Source organism: Leucopleurus acutus (genome assembly GCF_964270905.1).
Source record: "Leucopleurus acutus genome assembly, chromosome: 6".
Classification (NCBI taxonomy): Eukaryota; Metazoa; Chordata; class Mammalia; order Artiodactyla; family Delphinidae; genus Leucopleurus; species Leucopleurus acutus.
Genome location: NC_139149.1, coordinates 24,993,276 through 25,016,172, shown reverse-complemented (window position 1 = coordinate 25,016,172; position 22,897 = coordinate 24,993,276). Strand labels below are relative to the sequence as shown.

General features: G+C 39.8%; 1 protein-coding gene across 1 annotated transcript in view; it reads left to right on the top strand.

Moving 5' to 3' along the window:
• The window catches only part of ZRANB3 (zinc finger RANBP2-type containing 3), a 268,716-nt gene extending 247,074 nt beyond the window's left edge, over positions 1 to 21,642 (top strand). The window contains exons 15-21 of the mRNA XM_082840638.1: positions 3,692 to 3,783; positions 6,549 to 6,650; positions 7,821 to 7,963; positions 14,574 to 14,684; positions 15,747 to 16,149; positions 19,053 to 19,184; positions 21,244 to 21,642. Coding sequence (XP_082696764.1) covers positions 3,692 to 3,783; positions 6,549 to 6,650; positions 7,821 to 7,963; positions 14,574 to 14,684; positions 15,747 to 16,149; positions 19,053 to 19,184; positions 21,244 to 21,342 — 1,082 coding nt within the window. The 3' untranslated portion in view covers positions 21,343 to 21,642. The remainder of the gene's footprint in view (positions 1 to 3,691; positions 3,784 to 6,548; positions 6,651 to 7,820; positions 7,964 to 14,573; positions 14,685 to 15,746; positions 16,150 to 19,052; positions 19,185 to 21,243) is intronic.
• The last annotated feature ends 1,255 nt before the right edge of the window (positions 21,643 to 22,897 follow it).

The following is a 22,897-nucleotide window of genomic DNA, read 5'->3' as shown; positions in this document are numbered from 1 at the left end:
CACGGGCCCAGCCGCTCCGCCGCATGTGGGATCCTCCCGGACCGGGGCACGAACCCGTGTCCCCGGCATCGGCAGGCGGACTCTCAACCACTGCGCCACCAGGGAAGCCCCGAGAGGGTGGTTTTAATGTTTGGGGGTTCCTTTGGACCATGTGGATTGTTGTAAGATTGACAGATTATTAACAGCCACTTAGGAGGTCATTAACCCTTCACACATGAATTTCTTTTAAATGGCTACAATTAATTGGCATATTTTATATTTAGGGTTTTGAGGGTTTTTCTTTTTAATAATTTCAAGACTGTGTGAATCATGACTGTGTTTGGAACCAGCCATGTAGTGTCTCAGATTTATTTACTTTTTTGTTGTTTCCATTCATCATTTATAGCTGTGATGGTTGGCAAATACCAGCCTATATGTCATACATCACTCTTTATGGGCCAACTGGCAAAAGATTGTGAGTACTTTTGGGTTATTTTCTTTGTTACTCAGTTAGTGACCATAGTAACCCACAGGTTGATGTTCTCATTATAACAACCCCAAAATGGTTGGGATGGACTGTCAGTTTTTCTTTTAAGGTAGTTGCTGTTAAACAGATTATTTAGAGTTGGGTTCATAGCTCTAAAATGAAATGTCGTTTAAGTATTTCTGAGCTCAGGGCATCCTCCTTTCTTCTTTACTCAGCTTTCCTTTCCTCTAATTCCTCAAGGTCTTCCCCGAACTATCTTACAGTGGATCCTGTTTAGATCTGTTAATTTTAACGGCCTTTAAGTAGACAATGTAGACTCAGACTCTTTGTCTCTAGTTTCCTTGTTCTTGCTGTGACAGTCCCTCCAGTGGTGATGAAGCTGTTGCTCTAGGATAGCCTACTGCTCAGTTAACATCAGACCCAGAATCAGCAACTGGCAATTGTCGTCAGCTGGGCCATGAGTCTCTCCATCTATGGCAGGGAAATACTGGCGTATTAGTTACAAATTGGTCCCTTGATGAAGATATATGTTAGCTTTACTTACACATACTTTTCAAAAATCACTAGACTTCTATTTACTTATTTATTTACCGGAGTATACTTGCTTTATAATACTGTGTTAATTTCTGCTGTGCAGCAAAGTGAATCAGCCACACGTGTACATATATCCCCTCTTCCTTGGGTTTCTTTCCCATTCAGGTCACCACAGAGCATTGGGTACAGTTCCCTGTGATATACAGTCTGTTTTCATTAGTTATCTTTTTTTTTTTTTTTTTCGCGGTACGTGGGCCTCTCACTGTTGTGGCCTCTCCCGTTAACGGAGCACAGGCTCCGGACTCACAGGCTTAGCGGCCATGGCTCACGGGCCTAACCGCTCCGCGGCATGTGGGATCTTCCCGGACTAGGGCACGAACCCATGACCACTAGCATCAGCAGGCGGACTCTCAACCACTGCGCCACCAGGGAAGCCCCATTAGTTATCTCTTTTATACATAGTAGTGTATGTATGTCAATCCCAATCTCCCAATCCACCCTACCCGCCTTTTCCCCCTTGGTATCCAAAAATCACTAAACTTTTAAAAATTCTATTCTGCTAGTGAAACTTGCATTGACCTCATCCAGTAGACAATGCCAGCATTTCCCCCATACCTATTCCCTCTTCTCTCTCTTTTTTTTTTTTTTTTTTTACTTCTCAAATCACTGGGCTGAGACCGCCACAAAAGCGGTATGCTTCATGTCTACTCACTAACATGAATTTCCTTGAAAAACAGAAGGAAGACAGAGAAGGCACATAGTAAAATGCTTCTTCTATCCACATATGCTCTTTTAGAACCAGAGCGGTATATACCACGCTGGAACTGTAGTTTCGTTCTAACTGGAATTCTAGGGGTCTGGAAGGATGGCTGTATCTTCAAAAGATGCATTATCTGTAATTTCAAACCATTAAATTATACTTCATGAAAACAATGAAAAGAAAAATATGTCCCCTAATGTAGCTACTAGCTACCAAGAATGTCCACTGACTTGGAGTTGTTCTCGTAATGCTTTTTATCAAAGAATGACTTCTGGTCTTTAAGCATTAATGCGTTAACCGTAGTTCTTCAAATCTGGAGACACAGTGATTATGAGATGCACTTACTTTATGTACATTAAAAAAGAAAACAACTCTGGCAATTAAGCTACGACACAATAAATTAATGATAGCCCAGACCAGATCATAAGACCCTCTGTTGCTTTGACATCACTTGCATTTGTTCTGAGGGATCTGGCAGCTTCTCCTGCCTTCCCTTGCCTTGCTTGGCATGTAATAGACAACCCTTTTGCACATTTCAGGATTCAAATATAACACATCTTTCTCTGTTTGCAGTGATCTCCCTTTCTTAGGTCCCGTGAAGCACTTGGTTATTCCTTGGCAAGAATAAGAAATTTCTCAATGAGAAATTCTGGTTATTCCTCTGGTGATACATAGTTGCTTCTTTAATAACAAATTTATGCTCTTCTGCTCTGCGTCCAAGTTTTTCGTATACATGATAACTTTTCATTTCAATCCCAAACCATAGTGAAACATTTTGAAGACATTTTAAAGGTAATTAAACTTAATACTCAGTAACAACAATGCTTGTGTCTCAAGTGTAGTGTCAAAGTGACAACGATATTGTAGTTATGACTAAGCTTATGCTCAGGCAGTGACAACTTCCTCACAACTGCCACCTGGCCAACCATGGTTGTAAAATGCCACGATTATTGACTGTAAGACATGCCAATTTCAGAGATGTTAAAGTGTGGAAAAAAATGTACATTTTGAATTTATGAAATATGGGAATAATCCACAATCCAAGTTTGTAAAGTGACTGATGCCTTGATTAGAAAAATTTAAATAGATGACATTGCTAAATAGAATCTCAAACAAATCATAGACTTCTAGATCTGGAAAAATACCTTAAAAGGTCACTGAGGAACTATGGCAGAGGTTAAGAGCACAGGCTCTGGAGCCAGATTACTGGTCTCTTACTAGTGGCCTTGGGCAGATGAATGTGCCTCAGTTTCCTCCTCTGTAAAATGCACTACTTAATTTCTGAGAGGTGTTAATATATGTACTTGGAACAGTACCTGGCACATTTTAAGTGCTTGATAAGTGCTAACTGTAATTATTATTTAGATCTGCTTGAATAACCCTATTTCTCTTGCAGAATATATTGGTCAGTAGGACTGAGAAAGGAAAAATAAAGAGGGATTATCAGAAAGGAGGCTTCTCCACTCATCTCCTTTGAATGTGAGGCACCAGGCCATAGGCCATCAGTCATTTAGGTGGCCCTTGACACAGCTGTATTGCTGCTGATAATCAAAATGGTGCTCATTCAGTCTTAACTTAAACCCTCTCTAGCAACAGGAATAGATTCTAGAAGCCTTCAAGATCGATAAGGACTCTTGAGGGGCAGGAAGCTCTCCCTTATGCCTGACTCTCATCTTTTTAGCGAATGCTGAATTTCTTTTTTTCTTGTTGGGTCATTAGCAACAGTTCAAAGCAACTGGTTACCACATAAGCCAATCTGCTCTTAGATGGCCTGCCATGTTTTATTTCACACCCAGACACGTGTACTTTGTCAAATATGTTGATATATTTGTTATAGCCATTTTATCATCCTAACCCACAGAAGATTAGAATAAGCTGTTTTGGACAGAGGGCAGATTCACCTTCAGGTTCTTTTTTATCTTGTTTATTAGAACAGTTGAAGAGTACGGACACTTGGCCAGTGTGTGATACCTTAATGTTTTGTGCAAGCAAGAACACTGACCGGATTCACGTCTATACCAAGGTAAGCATGTGGATTCTGGAAACATACAAAAGGCTTCCTTTTCTCATGTTTCAGTGGAGATAATTAATTTTATTAGCAATGAGATAGGCATCAGTTTCTTTTCCTCCTTAAAGCTAATTTTCAAATTCCTCTGTTAAATCTAAAGGCAATGAGAGGTAAACAGCATAGTAGTTAAGAGTGTAGACTTCAGGGCCAGGGTGCCTCAGTTCATACCTGTCACTGACTGTGGAATCTTGGACACAGTACTTAACTGCTCCGTGCCTCAGTCTCCTCAACTGTAAAATATGGAGGAGTTGTTGCCAGGACAAAATAAGCTAATTCCTGTAGGGGACTTAGCGCAGTGCCTGGCCGTCATGAGCTCTCGCTCAGAGTTGGCTCCTGCACTGATCCTGCAGCTACAGCAGCAGTAGCGTCTCTACAGAAGCCTAAGCCTGCCCATCTGTGTGGAGTAAACCCTAGGAAGCTTTAACAATATGATTGCTCCGATTCCCGCCATAGCCCGGGTTAGCAGCACTCAGACTTTTCAGGACCTCTCTGCACTCCTAAAATTTGTTGAGGACCCAAAGAGCTTCTGTTTATGTGGGTTATATCTATTGATGTTTACTGTTTGAAATTAAAATGGAAACACTTTAAAATATATGCTTAAGAGTAAGTCCATTACATATTTATAGAAGCATATTTTTATGAAAACTAATTATATCTGCCAAAACAATAACAGTGTTCAGTGAGGAAAGTGGCATTGTTTTACAGTTTTAGCAATTTCCTCTGAAGTCTCAGTAGAAGACAGTGGGATTCTCAGATCTGCCTGTGCATGGGAAACTTCACTGTACATTCATAAGAGAATGAGAGTGAAAAAGGCCAATGATGTTGTACTATTATTATAAAACTCTTGTTTTATAACTCTGGATCTTCTGAAAGGGTCTTGCAGACCATGTGAGAATCTTTGGTCGAGAATAACTAGTGTGAGTGTTTGAGAGAAAAAATTGCTAAGATTATGAACACTTTGTTCTACGGTTTCAAACCTCTAATCTTCATAAGTATCATAAAATAGTATTTGTGCGTTTTTAAACTCATGGGTCACCCTATTGAAAGAATGCCTTTTTGGTCTTGGTTTTTTTTTTTTGTTTTTTGGCTGTACCACACGGCATGCGGAATCTTAGTTCCCTGACCAGGGCTAGAACCCTCACCCATCCTGTCCTCCACAGTGGAAATGTGGAGCCCTAACCACTGGACTACCAGGGAATTCTCAGAATGCCTTTTTAAAGATAACTTAGGTTGGAGCTGCCCAAACTCAGTTATGGGTTTTCTGCTAAACCAAATATTAGATACAGATAGATGGTGTACCACGTAATAATCTTCAGTTCTAACTGAATATTAGAAGATACTGCTAGAAGATTAGAGATGGCTAGGATCCTGAATACCAGAAGCCCCAGGCAGCCTCCACTGTGGGACCACCACCAAGAGCGATACTGAGAATGAAGACAGGACACGTTCCCCTTAAAGGCTTGGACTTTGGTCCACCGTGTGGAACCTCTAGACTCGGGGAGCACCAAGGACCCCTCTGCTCACCTAGAGACAGGTCTAAGTGCCTGCGCTTCCTTGTCCCCTCATATGGGGAGTTCCAGGCTGTGCTTCTCAGACCATCATGTCTACATGATCTGAGAATAACAGAGAACGGATCCCCCAGGTGCTGGAAGGTCCAGAAGCCGGAAGGCGGACCCCAGGCAGAGCACATACAGGAATTCAGAAGCCCTTAAACTTTTTACTCTCAGTGAAGCCTCTGCATCCTGGATCATCTGATCAGGGTGTTTCCCCCTTGGGTGGAGACCAGAGAGAAACTGCAAACTCCTGGTAGAGAGTGGAGTGTGCCCACCGCCGGGCAAATACCGTGGCCTCCCTGACCCACATTCTGGCTCGAACGCCCCACCTGTGCACTAGTCTCAAGTGCATTTTTATGACTCTTCTAAATACTTGCATGTCCCCTTGCCATGAAATGTTGTTCAATCAGTTTTCTAAACCTGAGACACTAAGCAGATGAAATGTCAACAGGGATTTTCACAGCTACAGGAGAGTTCAGATGAAAGCTTTCCTTTTTACCTTAGGAGATCTGAAATAAAATCTAGAAACAGAAATTTGGATAAAAATCCTAGTTCAGTGCCTAAAAGAGCACCCTTTAAAAGGAAGAGCAGTAACAGATGTTTAGCATCTTATGTCATGTTAATAGTATACCTCTAAAGAACTGTTCATTTCAGCCAGAATCCCGTGTCTAATGCAGAGTTTAGAGTAACGATTACATATCTAAACTTTTAATCACTATGTAAGTACTTTTTGTATGTTTTTTCCCCCAAAGTGATGTGGGAACTGTAACGTTACCTTTTGGCTGAGAGAATTCTATAGAATGTGGGTTCAACTATTGTTTATACAGTAGATTTCCGTAGACAAAGATTCTTCTTTCCCTTTGTAAAAGAAATACTTCATGTTTAAACCTCGTATTTGACTGACCACACCCCTCTGCATGGGATCGCTTACCCTTAAGATTGAATGCAGTGAGGACACCCAGAGGGCGTGAGAGCCTGGCCCTCCTTCTCCACTCAGCGTTCTTTCAGGGGAGCTATGTGGGTGGAATCTTGTCTGGAATGAGCCTCCTCAGTTTATCTTTTAGGAGACTGGGCATGCAATGCCATAATAGAATTCTTTACTTTTAAAATAATTATTAGTGCCTACAGACAAAATGTATTAATATTGCCTTCCTAATCTATAATCAGGATGGAAACCAGATGAACTGTAATTTCATTCCTTTGGATATAAAATTAGACCTTTGGGAAGATTTACCAGCAAGCTTTCAGCTGAAACAAACTCGCTCCCTGGTAAGAATAGTCCTGCGCGTTTGTTCTAAATGAAAATTTGTTGAGTAATGTTAATGACCTTTTTTGAGTTTAATAAAAGCAGAGCACTTTGTGGCCCGTTGCAGAGTCAAATCACTGGTTGCATTTTCATCAGTCCAGGCAGTGCCTATGAATTACCCCGGTGCTAAGAATAAAATGAAATCTGTTTCCTGGCAAATGATCACACCTAGGTTTGCTGTTTCTGTGTATAGAATCATCCTCACGTCATTTAATTTCTCATTCACAGGATTAGCAACTGTGATGTTTGTATCTGACAGAACCACCTTTTATCTTTGTAGATTAAGTTCTAACACTGACAGGCTCTGAGAGCAGGGATAATACCACGTGGGGTGACTCCATTCGTCGCTGCAAGCATGTGTGTGCAGCCGCAGGCCACATACCCGTTGGGGAGTCCTTAGTTCTCCTCTGTGGCTGATTTATCTTCACTGCTAAGAAGGGTCAGCATCGCAGGGGCTGAGCCAGCAGGCAGTGTACCACTTTTTACAAGAAAATAGTGATTATGTTTTTGCCCTTTGAGCGGAAATGAAACACTGCCCTTGGTTGGCTGCACCTGTCTCAAAGGAAAAGGTAGCCATGAGCTCTTTTCTTTGGTATCATGTAATCTTGATTCTCAGATTGCCGGAAAATAACCAATTACCTATAACTGACCAATAAGTAAGAGTAATGGTAACCCTAATAAAAGGTGCCAGATTTATTATTGTTGGCTTCTTTCCTGTGAGAATTTAGGTAGTCAGGTACAAGCGATGCTCGGATGTTGCACTGTGACTGTCACCACCACAAGACCCACTGTCCCCAAGACCAGTTTTGCCTCGGCCACTGGTGGGGTGTGTCTTTCCAACAGCCAGACCACTTTTGGTCTCTATGTGCATTAAAGACATAGGCTGAGTGTCCTGAAGGGTGCCTTTAGAGAGTCTATGGCTTAAACGAGACCTATGCAGAGCTGGCCATAGATAGTTCACAATAAAGATAGGAAAACTGCATCAAATTGAAGGAAGCATTAAACTGTGAAACTCAAAGCCTATTTGGGGGATATAATAAAACATCAGTTTTCAGATGTTATAAGTAGCCTCACTTTCAAAGGAAGATGCCTGGTGAGCTGTACACTCTTTTCATTATCTCATTTTCTGCCAGATTTTGAGGTTTGTTCGAGAATGGAGTCGTCTAACTGCTATGAAGCAAAGGATAATCAGGAAAAGTGGGCAGCTGTTCTGCAGCCCAATTCTTGCTCTGGAAGAGATCACAAAGCAGCAAACCAAACAAAACAGTACCAGGAGGTATGAGTTGTCTGTCTTTATTTCGTACTTTATTACTCGTCATAGTTATTTCTACCGGAGGGTCTAAGGCATTTTATTAACCACTAATGAGATCCTGATGAGTTAAGAGAAAATTATACATCAAATGACAGCTTATAGTTTGTGGACTTGATCATACCTGCTGGAAAGGACTCAAGTTGTCTGGGTCTTGCTCACTATGGGTCCTGCTCGTCAAGAGAGAGGCCAGAGTCCCAGGTTGATCTGACCTGTGACCTGCCCAGCCTGGGCTACTGGTTGACAAGAGGAAAACATTTCCCTGATATAACAGTGGAACCTGCCTCTGGGCCCCATCTGCCCTTCATTCTTGGAGTGTGAATCTTGGGTGCCATGCAGCATGGGAGCTGGTTCTGTTTGATGTACTACCAGGCAAGTAGCAGAAGGTTAACAATTTTCATGCCCATGGTTGGAAACAAAGTAATAGGAAAGGTTAAATGTCTCACATTTGTAACTGTCTTGCCTTTATCATTATAGGTTCCTTTCTACTCTCTGCACACTACCTTTCCTTTCTTGGCATCATCATCATCTTTGCCTCACTCAGACATCCCCTTGTGTGATCTGAAATCCCCATTCTCTGTAGACTCTTTTTCAGCATGAAGCAAAGATTCACAGGAAAAGCAGTCAGCCATTCTACACCCCAACTCCTGCTTTGGAAGAGATCACAAAGCACCAAACCCAACAGCAGCATTGGCAGAAAAAGCCCCTTCCTTTAGCTCTTGCTGTCTCCATATACCTGTACTCTCTCTTCATCCTCACATTCCATCATTTTATGATCTCTAGCTTTTTCTATGCACACAGGTGAAAAAAATCCATCAATGAGATGTGAAGGGGTGCAGCTGGTTAACTACATTATATTGCAATACTGTGAAAATCTCTTCAGCTGTTTCAAAATAGAGCTGCGGTATATTCATATGCGAGAACAAGGAAGGATGTTTGTGATAAATTGTTAAGGGTAAAAATAAGTATAAAAAAGGATGGAGACACAAACATATAATTGCTATCATTGACATAGTAAGTGTCGGGGAGGATACCTTAGAAACACGTATCAGAGGTTTCTCTAGGACATTGTTCTCAAACAGGGGCAATTTCTTCTCTGGGTAGCAGTGTTGTGAGACATTTTTAGATTTTCACGATTAGGGGATACAACTGGGAACATCTAGTGGGTAGAGGCTGGGATATTGCTAAAAATTCTGCAGTGAACAGGAACAAACAAATAGTTACTGATTTCAAAATGTCACTAGTGCACTGTTGAGAAGTTTTACTCTATACCATACGATTAGAAGATTTGTGGAGATGGTAGGGACTTTATACTTTTTGCTAGGATTACAAACTCATGTGAGTAAAAACAAAGCAAGGAACTGTAAATGAATGAATGAGATCAGGTGTAAAACTAGAAAAGGATGGGGTAGGGAGCAGAACTATAGCAAATTAGAAAGTACATAACCCATCTAACGTCACTCAAATTCCGATTAAAAAATAAAACACTGTAAGAGTCAAATAAAGCCTTTTGACTCGTTGGATATATCCATGAGCTGCCAGTTTTGGACTATCGCCTCAACTCTTTATACTGGTTGAATTTTCCCATGAGTGTGTATTGCTTTATGTAAAAAATACATTAAAAATATATGTGTGTATTTATACATACACACAGAAACCTACACATACATATACACACACACTTAACAAAAACCACGATGCCTATTTTACTTTTCTCAATACTTCTTCCAGTCCTCTCCTTTTTTCATTTTTATAACCATAGTCTTAGTTGAAGTATTGGTCTTCTCTTTACATGATCATAATACCCTTCCTAACTGAATTTACAGCATGCCCCATCGTTTCTTCTCCAGCAGACATGGAAGCACCACCTCAGAAAGACGGCTGGTCAGGTGTAAAAGCAAAAGTCATAAAATCAATATAAAACCAAGTCAGACACACAGTGTTATTTATAAAAATATATGTAGGTGATATATTAAAGATAAAACTATGTTAACAAGCAGCGGAGTAAATAATCAGATTTGTATTTTAAGAGCTCACTCTGGCAGCAGTTGGAAGATTAGACTGAAAGGGCAAGACTCGAAGGGAGACAAGTGGCATTAGCTTCCTGTGGCTGCCGTGACAAATTACCACAAACTTAGCAGCTTAAAACAACAGAAATTTATTATCTCACAGTTTTTAAGTCAGCAGTCTGAGTTGGCTCTACTTGTTTCTCTGCTCTGGATTTTACGAGGCTGAAAAAAAGATGGCTGGGCTCTTACTGATAGTCTGGGAAGAATCCATTTCCACACGCATTCAGGTTGTTAACAGAATTCAGTTCATTGTGGTTGTAGGACTTAGGTTTCCTTGCTGACTGTCGACTGGGAGCCACTCTCAGCTTCTTTTTAGTTCTAGCACATGGGCCCCTACATCTCAGGATCAGAAGTGGTGTGTGAAATCCTTCTCATGCTTTGAATTGCTCCCTGTCTTAAGGTCAGCTAATTCATAACCTTAATTACATCTGCAGCATCCCTTTACAGCATTACCTAGATAAGTGTTCAATTGAATACCAGGGGACAGGACTCCTAGGGAGCTATCTTTAAAATTCTGCTTACCACAGAAGTTAAGAGACTATTACAGTAGACCTGGAGAAAAAAGATAAGGGCTTTTATTGAGGCGTTAGAAATGGGAATGGAGGAAAGAGAGTAAAGAGATGTGTTACAGAGGTAGATCTAGAGACCTTGGTCACTGATGAAAGAGAGGTGGAGAGAGGGGGCTCCAGGGACATGGACTTAGCAGAGCCATGAAAATGAAACATGTGCACCTGCAGAGGGGGATGCTTTGAGGAAGCATGCTGATTCTGGCTGTAGAACCCCAGTAAGTCTCAGTAAACTGGAGTAACTGTGTCTCTCTGAAAGCAGGTATGAAAGATGGGGCTACACAACAGCATTGATTGGAAGTCTATATGAGGAGCAGTTAGACATTGGATGCCTTGCCTTCCCACTGTCCTCTATAGAGAAACTGAACGAGAGAGGCGCCAGTCTTGGAAACACCAACCTCAGTGGAGATAAATGGAGAGGCGTTATACTGGAAACTACACTCCCCAGGTCCCTTTCTTGGCTAAGCTGCCATACCAACAGCCACATTTTACTTTCTAGGCATGAGATTAGAGGATTCATCTCTGAAAAGATGGAATGGCTTCAGAATAAAGACACATATATACTAGTTTTCAGGAATTCTCCCAAAAGCAATGGCTAGAACTCCCAACATGATTATCCTCCAGTGGCATCCACTCATTTGCAGGTTGCGTCCAAGCTCAGAGTTTGTAGTCAGCTTTTGAGCAGCTCACTCTTAAATATAAATAGAAGCCAAGATCACCAGCCATTGTTTAGGTTCCTAAGTGGGTTTCCACTTGTCAAAGGGCAGGTCTGATTCACTTGGAAACCTGTGGGTTTAGAATGCCAAATTTATCCTCTAGCCACAGCTGATCTCTAAAGCAAGTCAACAGCCTAGAGCCCAGCACTGTTCTTTCTTTCTTTTTTTTTTTTTTGGTTGTGCTGGGTCTTGGTTGCAGCAGACGGGTTCCTTAGTTGCAGCATGTGGGCTCCTTAGTTGTGGCATGCATGTGGCATCTAGTGCTCTGACGAGGGATCGAACCCAGGCCCCCTGCATTGGGAGCGCAGTCTTAACCACTGCACCCAGGGAAGTCCTGAGCCCACCACTCTTCTCATTGGTTCAGGCCACCTTCCAACTCACTCCTCTTTTATTGCAAAACTTGCCATCTCCTCTGATCACCCCCATCCAGGAATTACTTGAGTAGACAGCATTCTTCCTTCCCTATCTGTCAAAATTCGGATTTACCATAATCCTTTTGAAAGTTGGTATGCTTACATGAACTTTTTGGCAAAACTCAATGGAAAATTAAATATTGGTAACGCAGCTACGTTTGAAAAGTTGCCAGCAACCCACTTTGGGGTTGATTGATCCATTTCTTGTGGTTTCCAAAAATTTGTACTTAAACCTCTCATAGGAAGTAACCTCTGGTTATTTTTAGTTCTTAAATCTCTGAATAGATTTCTCAGCATCTTTTTTTTTTATTTAATGAATTAATTTATTTGTGGCTGCGTTGGGTCTTCGTTGCTGCGCACAGGCTTTCTCTAGTTGTGGCGAGCGGGGGCTACTCTTCGTTGAGGTGCGCGGACCTCTCATTGCGGTGGCTTCTCTTGTTGTAGAGCATGGGCTCTAGGCACGCGGGCTTCAGTAGTTGTGGCTCGTGGGCTCTAGAGCGCAGGCTCAGTAGTTGTGGCACACAGGCTTAGTTGCTCCGCAGCATGTGGGATCTTCCCGGACCAGGGCTCGAACCCATGTCCCCTGCATTGGCAGGCGGACTCCCAACCACTGCGCCACCAGGGAAGTCCCAGCTTTCTCAGCATCTTTTAAAGTTACTAAATTAAGCTTCTAAGCTTTTAAACATTGAATAATCCCTGAGGCAAGGCTTAATATCCCATTGCCCATCAAAGCTAGAAGCTTTTGAGTTCTTTTAGAATATGCTGGAATACTTTAGCAAAGTGCTTTTGTCAAGGGAATGAAATGGTTGAAGATAGGAGGGGGGAGGGAATTTAGGAGCTAAAAGGGCAAGTTAAAGAATACTTAAAGAATTCACTGTGATTCTTTTTTTTGCTTTAAGAAAGACACACAAGTAGAAATGCCAACATGTGAAAAGATAGTCATCCTTCCTCTTAACAGAAGAAATGCAAATGTAAAGCTATAACAAGATACCTATCACCATTAGCAGAGATATTTTTAACTGATATACCTTGTGCTAGTGAAAGTGTGAGGAAACCGGCTCTCCATTGCTGGTGGATGTATAAATTTGTACAAAACCAGAGGAGAACAATTTGTCAAAATCTGTCCAAATTTAAAGCACCCAGGATCTTTGACCCAGCAATTCTACTTCTGGGAATTTATTCTACAGCTACTTATTGTGTAGAAAATAGGGATATTTGGGATGGGGATATTTTGTACAGCATTGTTTGTGATAGCAGAGACTGGAACAACCTAAATGGACATTAATCAGAGACTGGTAAGATACATCATATGGTTTGTTGAAATGATGAAATAACATGCAGCCATTTAAAAAAATAGGGCAATTCTATGTGTGCTAATATGGAAAGATCTCCAAGATGTATGTTTAGGTAAAAAGAGCAAGGTGAAGATTAATGTGTATATTATGCCACCATTTGTTTTTAAAAATAAAAAGTATAATGGGGAGTGACTGCTAATGGCTATGGGTTTCTTTTTGGGGTGATAAAAATGTTCTGGAATTAGATAGTGGTGAAGGTTGTACAGCCTTATGAATATACTAAAATGCACTGAATTATAAACTTGAAAAAGGTAAATTTTATGGTATGTGAATTGTATGTCCATAAAAATACAAAGAAAGAAATAAAAGTTATACACATAAAAAATGAACTATTTCTAGAAGGATGTATTGAAAATTGGCAACAGAGATAGTTTGGGGAAGCGGGGAGAAAAGGATGGGAATGGAAGGGAAACACTGTTCATCATATAAAGCAGTGCGTGCCTTTAAAATTGTGAAATATGTGCATGTATCACCTCATTAAAAAATTAATAAACTACTTTATAAAAAGGAGGAATTCTATTAATTACTAAATCTACTTCAACAACATAAAAGCAAATTTCTAAAATTTTACCTGTAACTGCACAATTCCATTGTGATTTAACTTGAATTTTGTTGTCAAGTTACCAAATGAAGAAGTATTTGAGAATATGAAAAAAATGCATGTTTAAAGTAATTTTTAAAGAAAATTGCAATAGGTGTAAACTACTAGAGAAACTAGGCCATGCTAATTAGAAGGAATTAATTGGGTAATTGCATTTCACCTACTTAAATTCCCCCGTCACCTTTAATTGGAATAACTTTCCTCTTTACTTCCAGTCCCTAAACCATTATGTGGTATTGATGGTGTTGTGTAATAAGGTTCTGAATCCCACATCAAGAGTGGCTTTATTTCAGTGGAAGATTCCATAAACTCTGTATGAGCTGATAATAATGGAAACAACCTTAAGATTATAGACAATGTGATTGAATCTAGTTAACTAAAAAGAGAATCACTTTATCTGAATACACTGATACACTGTTATAACTGATTAAGGTGATGTGAGGAGCCTTGAAGAGAAGACCAATAGGGAGGTGAAAATCCAGTTAGAGATTTTCTGCACAGCTTGGCAAGCAGTTTACTTACAGCTGTCAGTGGTGCATGTATTTGATCATTTCTTATTCCTACACCCACGCCTTTTTTCCCCTAAGTGAAAATTTGTCCAAAGGATATTGAATGACTGTTGAATTTCTTAGAAAAATAAATCTTGAGAAAACTAATTTGGAACAAAGAGATGTGTTTCCTACATGTGGAGACCAATGTAGAGGGAAAAAATTCCATTCCCTAATTTAAGTATTAGCACAATGAATAGACTCATATATTTCTTTTTCTCCTATTGCTTTCACAAGGAGAAATGTGAACATGAAATAGAGAAACTCTTATAGGAGAGAGGAAATCTACTTCACATGTATTTGTTTTAGATACATAACCAAAGAAGATGTTGCTGTAGCCTCAGTGGACAAGGTGAAGAATGATGGGGGCCATGTCCGTCTGATCACAAAGGGGTCCAGGCCAGGGGTCCCTTCTACAAAGTAAGGGTTTCTTTTTTACTTGTCGGGCATAGTAGTACTAAGACTATTCCTTTAAATTTATGCTTTCATTTTTGTAATAATACTTTACCTTTGTGTGGCTACTTTACAGGTTACAAAAAGCTTTTACAATGTAATAGCCCTTCTGTCCTCCTAGCAACCCTGTGAGGCTCCTGATGCCCTCATCTTAGAAATTAGAGGTAAAGAAGGATCCTGCAGGTGGGTCAAGTGACCTGCCCCAGGCCACTAGATGCTAGCAGAGCTGAGGTCAAATCTGGGCTCTGCCCCCGAGTCTTGAGTTCTTACTATCATAAAAAGTTTTCTTTTAACACTCTAACAAACAGCCATGGAAAATGAGCAAAGCAGCTATTGTAATTCCCATGTAGGACTTTTCAACAAAACTGAGTAATGTACCTTTTCTTTTTATTCTAACAAATGGAGTTTATGTCCTACCATGTTTCATCTCTAATTTTAATTCTGTCGACTCAGAGTTTACCCGTAGGAGGTGCGTATTTAGCAAGTCTCCTGTTCTAATTCCTATCAGCACTGTTAACTCCCTGGCTCTGTCACTTAATGGATATGAATGATCTTTTTCCTGAAGGCCAGCAGAGGCCGGAAGACAGTGTTCCTGGAAGCCTTGGTAATGGCCTCTCGGTCCTAATGGGGTGTGTGACCTGACACATCTAGAGAGCAGGGTAGCCACTAACTTTAGCTGAGGTTTTCCATCACCCTGTCCTTTCCCAGCCTAAAGAAGCATTTTCTAACTTCTCATTTTCCTTCTCGAGAGTCTGAGTGTGTAACTTGAAGACATCTAAGTTCCCAAGAGAGGCAGCATATTTGTTTGCAAATTTATTTTTTTGAACGCAACATTCTTTCTTCTACTTGCCGTGGAGTAGAGTGTGCCGACTATAGCTATTTCATTTCCACACTGAATCACAAAATCTGTGGGCCCCATATTTACTGTTTATCAGTATAGAAACTCTGAAGACCTTTAAATGAAGTAAAAATTACTTTGAATAGAGTAAGCCTTCATTAGTTACCTAATCAATATTTTGCTCATTCTAGAGAATTTTTTGAAGATGGAGCTTGTGTCCCATTTCTAAATCCCAGCACAGCCCAAGCTGATCTCACTGTGAAACCTTCTACATCCAAAGGCTATTTGCAAGCTGTGGATAATGAAGGAAATCCACTTTGCCTTCGCTGTCAGCAACCCACTTGCCACAGTAAGCAAGAGCATCAAGCAAGTGCTTGGGATTCACGGTTTTGCTCTCTGAAATGCCAGGAGGAGTTTTGGATTCGATCTAATAACAGTTACCTGCGGGCCAAAGTATTTGAAGTTGAACATGGCGTGTGTCAGCTATGTAATCTGAATGCACAAGAACTCTTTTTACGTCTGAGAGATGCCCCTAAAAGTCAGAGGAAGAATCTTCTGGATCTTACCTGGACCTCAAAGCTCCCATTAGAACAGGTAAATTATAATCATGTGACTGATAGAAGGCAACATTGCACTGAGTGATGAATACTGACTCACTTTCTTTTTTTAAACTTTTTAATATGGGGATTTTCAAATACATATACAAAAGTAGAGAGAATGATGGACCCACATACCCATCACCCAACTTTAACAGTTATCAACATTTTGCCATTCATCTTCATCTGTCCCTCACCTCAATTCTTTCTCTCTCCTGGAATTATTTTAAACCAAATTCCAGACAGCGTTTCATTTCACCCTTAAATACTTTCATTATGTATGTCTCACAGATAAAGACTTTGTTTCTCCCTCCCCCCCTTTTTCTTTCTCTCTTTTATTATTTATTTACTTATTCTTTTAATTGAAGTATAGTTGATTTACAATGTTGTGTTAATTACTACTGTACAGAAAAGTGACTCAGTTATACATATATATACATTCTTTTTTTAATATTCTTTTCCATTATGGTTTATTCATCATAGGTCTGTCTCTCTTTTAAATATCCCAATATCCATTATCACACCCAACACAATTATAATTCCGCAGTTATAGTAAGTCCGTGTTTGGTTTCCCATGTTCTCTCAGAAATGTCTTTTTACAATTGCTTTCTTCAAATTAGGATCAAAATATCACCCACACACTGCATTTGGTCATTACACCTTTTACGTTCCATATAATCTGTAATATCACCCCATCCCTTTTTTACACTATAAATTGTTACATTTGCCTTTAGGATTTCCCACATTCTGGATTTGTCTCCCTGTATCCTCATGATGTTGTCTGACATGTTTCTCTATCCCCCTGATTTCCTGAATAATGGTTATAAGATCTAGAGGTTTAATTAGATTCTGACTAGATTGTTTTGGGAAGAGACCTTAACAGATAGTACATTGCATTGAGAGGCACTTATGGTATGCTTGTTCCACTTTTCATGGTGTTAATATTGAATGACAAGGGGTAAACAGATAACCCCCAAAATGTAGTCGTTACAATGAGAAGAAAACTTATATATGTTTATCCCATTGTAAAATGTAATTCATGACAAAAATAGTATTCTTAGTACACTATTCTCAGTATTTACTTTGACTCCCAAAACTCAGTTGGATTTCCAGTGTTGTGATCTAATAGTACTAAATTTCAAACTAGAGCAAAATGTGTAATTTTGTAGTAAGCTTAGTTTTGAAAAAAATCACTCTCCGTCTGCTAAAATATTGGGTAAGTTCCAGCCAGGGAGTCAAATCTTATATTTTTATTTACCTAGTATTGCTGAATCCTGACAGAATTAATAAGCATTTCTGCAAAGATGAATTAGCATGACTTTGTTAGGGAAATACACTCTTCCCCTAATGTTATCCAGAGTTCCTGAAAGAGCCTTTGGTCTAACTGGTGAGGGTCACGTCACACCCATCCCGGAGGTATCAGCCAGACTCCAGTTGCTTGCTGCTGCCTCCATGTGGAGGCTTCCGGAAGACACACAATGAAATGACTCAAGAACATCTTGAAAGCAGTCTGTCCAAGAATGCAGAAGTTACACAGCACACATCTAAAAGAGAAGCGCTCAGAGAATCAGGAGCACCGCAGGGCCCAGATGGAATGACCAGTGGGAGAGGGAGTGATTCTTTCTGGAGGTGAGTTTAGGATGTTGAAGACTGGCCCCAAGTGATTCCGAATTGCTGGGAAGAATAAAGAAGCACCTTCTGGATCACAGGATCTGTCAGAATGGAGACTGCTCGGCACAAAAGAATCGGTTACAAAAGACAGAACCAAAATGGATTTTTTTTCCTAAGAATATGCCATTTGCTTGGTGCACAAGACTGCCACATGAAGTCTCCTCCAACAATGCCAACCTCAAAAATAAAAATCATTATATATCCTCTAACAGAATTTGGGAAGTTCAGTGTAGAAGAGACAGTCAGTCCATCTGTAACAGAGTTAAGGTGGACAAAGGTTACTGCTCCAATTTGCTGCTTCCTGGGGCTGCTCTTGGGCCAGACACTGCTGCTAAGGTCCCTGAGCCATCCATGGGCCTGACAACGTTCCTAAAGCACTTTAGAGCTATGTCACAGATTCCCATGGCCAGCAGCCTTGAAGTCGATTATAATATCTTCCTTGTTCAAGACCAAGGAACAAGGAAGATACTATAATATCGTCTTCACACTCATCTTTGTGATATTTAAACAACTCTACACTGCTATGTTGTGAGCTGGTTTTACTACCTCAGATAAAATGCTAAAATACATCCCGTTTGAATGTAGGTTATTATTCGTTAAATATGAAGTATGCATATATGGACTGGCCTAACTAGTGGCTGCTTTAAATGAACATCTTTGTTTATTCCAAATATGCAAGCAACAGAGATTTGTTCTAGAAATTTGATTCCAGTCCATGTAACTTAGGAGGTTCCCAGGTAAGAGCATTAAAGTTCTGGGTGATATCTGTTAATATTAAACTGTCATTGGTATACTAACAAATGCATTTAGGTCAACAATTAAAAGACGAGTCAGTAATATTCAGAAGTTTTTCATTTCTAATCTGTTCTTTTTTCTTTTTCTCAGTTTTGTTTTAGTGACTATATAAACTAGCTCAAAGGTGCAGAAGCAATTGATTTTTCCCAGTCTGTCAGAAGGCTTGGTATTTTATACTTGCTTGTAATTTTTTCAAAATGGGTTAGGTAAGGGGGGGAAGAAACCTTTTTCAGAAACATATTTTTTATTGCTTTCGAATTGCTAACCTAGAGGGTTTTTCCTACTCACAATAAAAGCTATAAAAAAAAAAAAAACCTAAACCATCCTAATATATTTTTCCCTGTGATTCTGCTGTGTGAACATGATTGCACAATGCAAACCCAACAGTTCCCACAGTGTATGTTGAAAATTGCTGATCTTGTGTTCTTATTACAGCTTAATGAAATGATAAGAAACCCAGGGGAAGGGCATTTCTGGCAGGTGGACCACATCAAGCCAGTGTCTGGTGGAGGAGGACAGTGCTCCCTGGACAACCTGCAGACCCTCTGCACAATCTGTCACAAAGAGGTCAGTGAAGCTCACAGACACATTTGACTCCATCTTGAGATATCAAATTGAAAATTGTGCATACAGGTGTGGAAGATTACGTGTGTGAATCTATATCCCTAGTCTGGGATCCGAGATTTATTTTATTCTTTTCATCACTTAACACTTGAGTTTTCTCTTGGGGCCTATGCAAGTTCTCAGTCACAGATGAAAAAGAAACTGCTTCCCTTTCTATTCATTCTAGGACCAGGAAATTTTCACCACCACCTAGAAGAAAATGAATACAACTTACATATTGCATAGTCTTGAAAAGATCCAGATCCTCAAACTAGAAGTTTAGTAAATGGGAACAGTGACATATGTTTGCATCTGCAGCTAAATATGTCCTGAAATATCTGAGAACATTAATAAATTATCTCTAGGACCAACTCAGTTCAACATGCAAACATTACACTGCTGACCTAAATGTGAAACCTGTTAACCTTGGTACATCTTGGAGCAATTACCTATTGCTTAAGAGGAGAAGAAAAGAATGACATAATATTGTCTGTCAACTAGGATGAATTTTTAACAGGCAGTTCAGCAAAAGGTCATAGGATCTGCCTCTTGAGATATAATCTTAGAAAGAAGCATACATTCAATATGCAACTTTGTATCCAACTTTTTTTTTTAATTATGGCAACATTTAAGCATTTTCCCATTCCCATGATAAGCATTCAGTGTTTATCATCTGAAATGGCTGCATATTGTCCTATTGAATACGTTTCTACTTTGGTTTATTCAGCCATTCTCATACTGATGAACATTGAAGTTGTTTACATTTTTTGGTGCACATACACAATGCTGCCAACCGCGTTTTTTTGTATATAATTTTTTACATTTTGAGGTTGTTCCTTTAGATTCTCAGATGTAAAAATCACTGAGTCAAGTGTTTAGATATTTTTGAGACTGTAGGAGATAAATTTTCTCCAAGCTGTTTTCCAAAGGACTACGCTCATATACGCTCCTTCCCCCCCGGCACTGAACGGGAGTGCCTGTTTAACTGCACTTGTTATTGCCGACGCGGTGAGAGAAGAATTATTGTGTTTACAAAAGACCCTGATGTTTGTAAAAATGCTAATCAATTGTATTTACACCTTTTTTTTCCTTTCATTTTTTGGCCGTGCCATGCGCTATATGGGATCTTAGTTCCCCGACCAGGGAGCAAACCCATGCACCCTGCGTTGGAAGCGTGGAGTCTTAACCACTGGACCACCAGGGAAGTCCTACACTTTTGAGAACTGTTCAGATCCTTTGCCAGTGTTCATATCATATGAGCACTTTCTTAGCCTCCTTTTAATATTTCAGATTCCTCAATTTCTCCACAAACATAATATTTACATAAACGGGATCATCTCATAAGCAGGGCTTTTTATTTATTTTTAGTTTTAACCTTTTTTCTCTCCTTACCCCTTCCACCTGGATTACTTCACATGTACATGCACTTCAGCTGGGGAAAAAAAGTCATCTGATTTCTCAGCTGTGCAAATTATTAGCACATTCAAGACCTATAAGGAAATGAAGATATAGCAAAAGAGAATGTTGCACCCTCTGTAATCACTTTTTCAGAGTCTTATGAAAAACTTGATTTGTGGGAGCAGCAGAAGAATCCAGTTCTGTTCTATCTCGTTTTGGTTTTTTGCGTTGGCTTGGCTGTTGGGTTGGGAAAGGCTTCAGAGCCCAGAGAACAGGAGGTGGGTGGGCCCTGCACACACTACAGTCTGGGAAATTGCCATGTGGGTGAGGGGAATCATGGCCTCCCCTAGTCCACAAATGAGGTATTTACCATCTCACTGGGTAGCAAGACAGCCCCCAAAGCTGTGCATTTTCTCCTCAGCATCTGGTCCTAAGTGAACCTATGACCTCAGAGCTACTGGAGTCCTCTGCTTGTGGCTTAGTAACCCCCTCATTGCAAAGCACTGGTAAATGAGTGTGTTGATAATGTATATTTTTTTAACAGAATACAATGAGTTTTTGAGTTTCTGTAGCCAGTACTTTTTTTTTAACATGTGTACACATGCATTTTTTTTTTAACTCTTAGAGAACTGCAAGACAAGCCAAGGAAAGAAGTCAGGTGAGAAGACGATCTCTAGCATCAAAGCATGGATCAGACATCACACGATATTTAGTAAAGAAATGAAGTATAAACATTTTTGAATAGAAGATTATGGTTCATATGTGGAGAATTCAACATAAATTATTTTTCATGTTAGTGTAATTTTTTTTTTATAAGTTTACTTTTTTGACTGCGTTGGGTCTTTGTTAATGCAAGCAGGCTTTCTCTAGTTGTGGCAAGCGGAGGCTACTCTTCGTTGCGGTGCGCAGGCTTCTCATTGTGGTGGCTTTTCTTGCTGCGGAGCACGGGCTCTAGGCATGCGGGCTCCTGTAGTTGTGGCTCACGGGCTCAGTAGTTGTGGCTCACAGGCTCAGTAGTTGTGGCTTGCAGGCTCTAGAGCACAGGCTCAGTAGTTGTGGTGCACGAGTTTAGTTGCTCCGCGGCATGTGGGATCTTCCCGGACCAGGGCTCGAACCCGTGTCCCCTGCGTTGGCAGGCAGATTCTTAACCACTGCGCCACCAGGGAAGCTCTCGTGTAATATTTTAAGAATGAAAATTTTCAGAACAAAAATCAAGACTTCGACTTCCCTTTTCATGTTTAAAGCTTTTTGTGTTCAGTAGCTTTTGAAAGTTTTAACAGAAAATGAGATACAATACTAAATATTTCTATGATCTTCTTGATTTTGTGCAGACTCTCGTTTCGGTAAGGTTTTGTTAAGCTTTCAATTCCTTTGTACCCTAATTACAGTATTATGCATAGATTGTTTTTGAAAAATATACTCTCGATTACTTGAAAAATGCTGCTGGATTAGTATTGGTTCTGGACTGCTGTGTGTCTAAATGGAACATTGTAAAACCATAAGGGAAATTTCAGAGGCAAATCATCATTATTTAGGACTTCTGGGCCAATTGTGACCTGCCTGCTTAGTATGCAATAGAGACTCTTGTTCACTAAATGCCTCCAAAATGGGATTGGGGTACACATTTTGAATGTTGTCTTCTTTGTTTTATTTCTTAGCCAATTGTCTATTGAAAAGATGCTTTTGAAGATAAGCTAATTGGACCCATGGTGTTTGTGGACAAATTCAGCGGTTCTGGCTAAAGTAATTGTTAAAAATGTTTAAAAACTGAAAACAAAATGCCACTTAAACTTCATTTTTTAATTAGTTTGTTTTAATGCATAAATCTAGGCATACTGTCAAAGCACCCTTTGTCTCCTGGTTACCATTTTTTGTTCTTAAAATCCTGTTTTATTAAAAGTGTATTCCTGGAACCTCTTTTAAAAGGAATGATGATGATAAAACACTTTATACTGAAACATGATCAGATGGAGATATATGTTAAAGTGCAAGGGTAATATTAAAATGTGACTGATTGATATTCAAAAATAAAAGAGTGATGGTAAAAGAAAACCAAGGCATAATCCTGCAGTACGTCAGAATCATGAGAGCAAAGTGTCAGAACTCCACAAAATACAGGGCCAAGGAAGAACTACATTCACAAAAGGCCTGTTTGTAAATACTGTTTGGATGTAAACCACATTAGTTTGAGCACTCTTTAGTTTTAATTAGTAGATAGTATTTTACAACATAGAGGACTTATTTTTATAAATATTATACAATCATGAACCTTACGGAGT